Source organism: Eurypyga helias, unplaced genomic scaffold (assembly GCF_000690775.1).
Source record: "Eurypyga helias isolate BGI_N326 unplaced genomic scaffold, ASM69077v1 scaffold21744, whole genome shotgun sequence".
NCBI lineage: Eukaryota > Metazoa > Chordata > Aves > Eurypygiformes > Eurypygidae > Eurypyga > Eurypyga helias.
In genome coordinates, this window is record NW_010247183.1 from 3670 (window position 1) to 8074 (window position 4405).

Sequence of the window (4405 nt, forward strand, 5' to 3'; positions counted from 1 at the left end):
CCCCCCCCGCCATACTCCATGCAGTACCCGCCATCCGGGCACTGCGTGTTCATGTTGCACGGCGTGGTGGTGACTTCTGCAAACACACAGCCAGCACCAGCCTCTGTCAGCCAGCAGCTGCAGCACACCCAACTGGCTGCCTGGCCAGAAACAGGGGTCTCCTAACTTTGCGGGGTCTGATGAGACAGAAGGGACCCTCTGCAATCCACGTCACAGACCGTGCAAAGGGCAAGGGCCAGCGAGCTTCGCAGCGGGAGCGCGCAATGGCTGCAGTTCTCCCCACCTGGGTGAGCTGGGCTGGGGCCAGGGCAATGGCTCAAGGAGGATTGATGGAGACAGAAGTGTTCACAGAGGGGGTGGTGAGGCACTGGAACAGGTTGCCCAGAGATGTTGTGGATGCCCCATCCCTGGAAGTGTTCAAGGCCAGGCTGGATGTGGCTTTGAGCAACGTGGTCTAGTGGAAGGTGTCCCTGCCCATGGCAGGGGGGGTGGAACTAGATGATCTTTAAGGTCCCTTCCAACCCTAACCATTCTATGATTCTATGTTTCCTCCTCATCAGGGGACAAGATTTCCAGGCTCAAATTTAGTGTGTGCCCCTGGAACTGTGCTAGACCCAGGCATGGCCAGAGTCTCTCCTTGCTTGCCCGCAGCCTGACTGGCTCAAGGATCCCAGAGAGGGAACAAACAGCGAGCAAGAAGCCTTCACCTACCGAATTCACAGAGCAGACCAAAAAACCCAGGCGGGCACTGGCAGACGGTGACATTCCCCTCCAGACAGCTGCCCCCATTGCGACACTCGCAGCCCTCCAAGAGCTCTGCAAGAGAGGAGACAGGAGCTTCCCAGGACCCCTCCTGCTTGTGGCGCTGGGACAGCCAAACAACCTGGCCGGATGTTGCCCATGGGGGAAGCTCAGGTGTGCTAAGCCACAAGGCCCCCAGGAACAGCCTCCTTCAGTGGGATGGACCCGCTGTTCCATCCAGGAGCCCCGAACGGGCTCTCTGGGGCTGCTGCTCCTCCCTCACAGGAGCACGAGGGCTCCCCTAGAAACAGGACACCCCACTGGAGACCACCCAGGTACTCACTGTCTCGGCAGTCCTGCCCGGTGTAGCCCTCCTGGCATTCACAGACGTAGCCCTGCTCAGTCTCCAGGCAGCTGCCCGCATTCTGGCATGGGTGGGAGAGGCAGGCGCCAGGCACACGGGGCCCACCTGTGGGCAAGGGGAAGGCTGAGCCAGAACCATCCCAGACTGGGCTGGAAAACTCTCTGTCCTGGGGGAGCCGCGGCAGAGCTGGTCTAGCCTGGCTTCACACCGGGGACCCCACCACAGCCATGCAATCCCAAGGGAAGGAGCTCCCTCCTGGCAATGCCACAGTCCCTCTGCACATGCTGCCCGCCTGCTTTCGGCAGCGCCTAGGGCTGACACAGCCCCGGCTTAGCATCTGCCCCTTCCCGCCCGGCTCCCCCCAACCCAGCTCTCGTGCCAGGCTGGGCGAGGCTCGCCTCCGCTCACCATACTGGCAGTTGTTGCCGTAATAACCCGGGGAGCAGGTGCAGATGTAGCGTCCGGGGCGGATGTAGTTGCACGTCTGCCGGTTGCGGCAGCTCCGGTCGTCGCAGGAAGATGAGTCTGGGCAGGGGGGAAGCGAGTGATGAGCAGAGCCGGCTCTGACGGCCAGCAGAGCATGGGGGACAGGGTCGCTGGTGTGGGCCGTCCCAGGGCGCAGGCGGGAGCGGGCACCTGTCTCGCAGCGCTGTCCCACGAAGGGCTCCAGGCACACGCAGGTGTAGTTATCGACCAGGTCCACACAGTGGCCGCCGTTCAGGCACGGGCTGGACTCACACTCATTCACCTCTGCAAGGGGAAGCCAGGAGGGCACGTGTGGACACTGCTGGTTCACCACTGCCTCCCATCCTGGAGGATGCTTGGGAGCGGGAAGGCAACGGCCAGGAAAAATGCGATGCCACCGGCAATGCTGAGCGCTCCCCTCCCAAAGCTATGGCCGGGGATGAAGCAGGGCGGGAAGGCAGCTTGCCAAGGTGCAAAGTGTCACCATCTCCCCTCAGCGCTTGCTCCTGCCACCCACCTGTCTGGCAGTCCGGCCCCGTGTACCCCGGCTGGCACAAGCACGACGCTGTCCCATTCACAGCCTGGCAACTCCCGCCATTCTGGCACACCCTGCTCTCACACGGCGACTCTTCTGCGGCGGGGCACCGAAAAAGAAAGAGGAGGAGGACACCAAGATCAACCCAGGCACGTGACACCCTCTGCACCCACGGTGATGCTAGGGCTGGGCAGAGAGCACAACTCAGAGCCACCAACGCAGCTGCGTCCCCAGCTATGGCTCTTGCCAAAACCCTTCCCCAGGGAGCTCAGCCTTTCCATCCCTGCGTGCCTCTTGGCATGCTGCACCAGGCATTTCTCCCTCCCTTGCCCAAAAGTCAACTCCCTGCTTGCCTTCTCCACTAGTGCAGAGGCTCGCTGGGAGCCAAATGCTTTGGTGGGATGTCCACCAGTGGGCAGAGGCCAGCGGCGGGGAAAACTGGCCACCATGGCCCCTGCTGGGAGAGTCCCCGCTGGCTTTGAAGGGCGCAGGACCAGAGCATCACCTGTGAAAGCAGGGCCTCTGAGCCTTCTGTTTAAGCACTAACAGCCAGCTTCTCTCCCTGAGGGAGCAGTGGTGGGAAAGCTGGTGTCGACAGTGCCGAGCGGAGCCCTCGGCACAGTGGGCTGCCAGCACGGGAAGCGCCCACAGCTGAAGCAAAGCCTCCTTTGCTCACAGCAAGCCAAAATCCCAGCTGGCCCTCACAAGCCACTCCAGCCCAGGAGGCTGCTGCAGGAACCACGCTCTCAAAGAGACCCCTCCCAGAGCAGCAGCGCCCCCCCAAGCCAGGGGTGTCCAATCTTCAAAGAGCCATCGGCCCCACACTCACCGGTCTCGCAGCTGCTGCCTCTGAAGCCCAGCGGGCACCTGCAGCTGAAGCTGCTGGCACCGTTGAGGCAAGTGGCTCCATTCTGACACGGGTGGGAGAGACACTCATCCACATCTGAAACAGAGCCCCGGGTGGGGGCAGGAGCTCAGGGAAGGGACAGACAGACAGACAGCTCACGGCCATGAGGCTGGGGGCACGACCAGCTCCCCCTGTGGCAAGGCACCAGGGGCTCGGTGCTGGCACTCACCAACATGGCACCTCTTCCCGGTGAAGCCGGCCAGGCAGGAGCAGGTGTAGGAGGGGTTCCCCGTGATGCAGTCCTCGATACACTTCCCCCCATTCAGGCAGGGCCGCAGCGTCAGGCAGACAGAGGCTGTGGGAACAGGCGGTGCCCCTGTCAGCCTGCGCCCTGGCAGGGCTCACCCGCCGCCCTCCCGCCACACCCGTGCCGGGCTCTGTCCCCACGCCTGCCCAGCTCCCCAGGACGCTCAGGGAGACTAGGGGGGGATGCCTGCCTCGCGGCAAGGCAGGGTCTGCTCCTCTCGGAGTTTTATTCCTCCTGTGCAAGGGGGAAAAGGCTGCACGGGGTCAGCGCAACTGGCCCGGGGGGGGGAAATGGTCGTGCCCTGATTTGTCAGCCAGGGCAGAGGGAAAGGGGGACAAGATAGCCCGTGTACAACAAACCCACCAGCAACGCGAGACACACACAGACTATGGGTGGGAATACACGGCTGGGGAGAAGTGGGGACAAGGAACAGGAGGCCAGCGGCTCCGTGGGGGACATGTCAGGACCCTGAGTGGGGAGCGTGGCTCAGCCTTGGCAACCCAGCACCCCAGCCCCATGGGGGAGGCTGGCACCCAGCAGCCCTCCGCATGGCTCACCCTGGGACTTACGGAGGTGTGCATCCCCTGAGGGTGCCAGCCCCTCATGCCCTGCCCAGCCTGGCAGCAGGGTCCCGCCTGTGCACCATCTCCTCCTCCCCAGCCTCCCTCCTCGCTCCCCAAAGCCTCTTTTTGTCTCAAAAATCTTCCTCCCCTCCCCGTTTGCTCTCCCAGCCCCTTCTCAGCCCCAGGGCACCCGTGGGTGCTGTCCCCTCCCTCCCCAAGCCCTTCGAGCTGTCTCCTCCACCCCGTGGAGGTGGGGGTTGAGGCAGGGAAAGACGGGGCTGGAGAACAGTGTGGGGTTGGGTTGGGAGTTAAATAAACCTAACTGCTGTCCTCTTACTTGTATTGCTGCAGCCCCCCACTTGCACCTGGGCATCATCGATTCTGAACACCCAGCGCCCGGGGATACCCACATTTGTCGTCATCTCCACGTCAGCGATGTCATCAGTGCGGGATCCGGGGATGTTGAAGTAGCGCTTTCCATCACCGGCGTTAAAACCTGCCTGGGAGGACAAGGGCAGGGGGTAAAGAGACATCACTAGCGTGTGGGGGAAGGTGGGTGGAGCACAAGGGCTCGGCTCTGCTG

The 4405-nt window shown here is 62.9% G+C and overlaps 1 protein-coding gene across 1 annotated transcript in view; it reads right to left on the reverse strand.

The window, feature by feature from the left end:
• LOC104508904 (sushi, nidogen and EGF-like domain-containing protein 1) overlaps window positions 1-4405 on the reverse strand; it is a gene marked incomplete at both ends in the record, with an annotated part of 12734 nt that overhangs the window by 3627 nt on the left and 4702 nt on the right. The window contains 9 exon segments of the mRNA XM_010150669.1: window positions 1-76; window positions 712-816; window positions 1085-1210; window positions 1514-1630; window positions 1742-1855; window positions 2088-2201; window positions 2935-3048; window positions 3182-3307; window positions 4160-4322. The exon segment at window positions 1-76 is cut by the window's left edge and continues 25 nt beyond it. Coding sequence (XP_010148971.1) covers window positions 1-76; window positions 712-816; window positions 1085-1210; window positions 1514-1630; window positions 1742-1855; window positions 2088-2201; window positions 2935-3048; window positions 3182-3307; window positions 4160-4322 — 1055 coding nt within the window.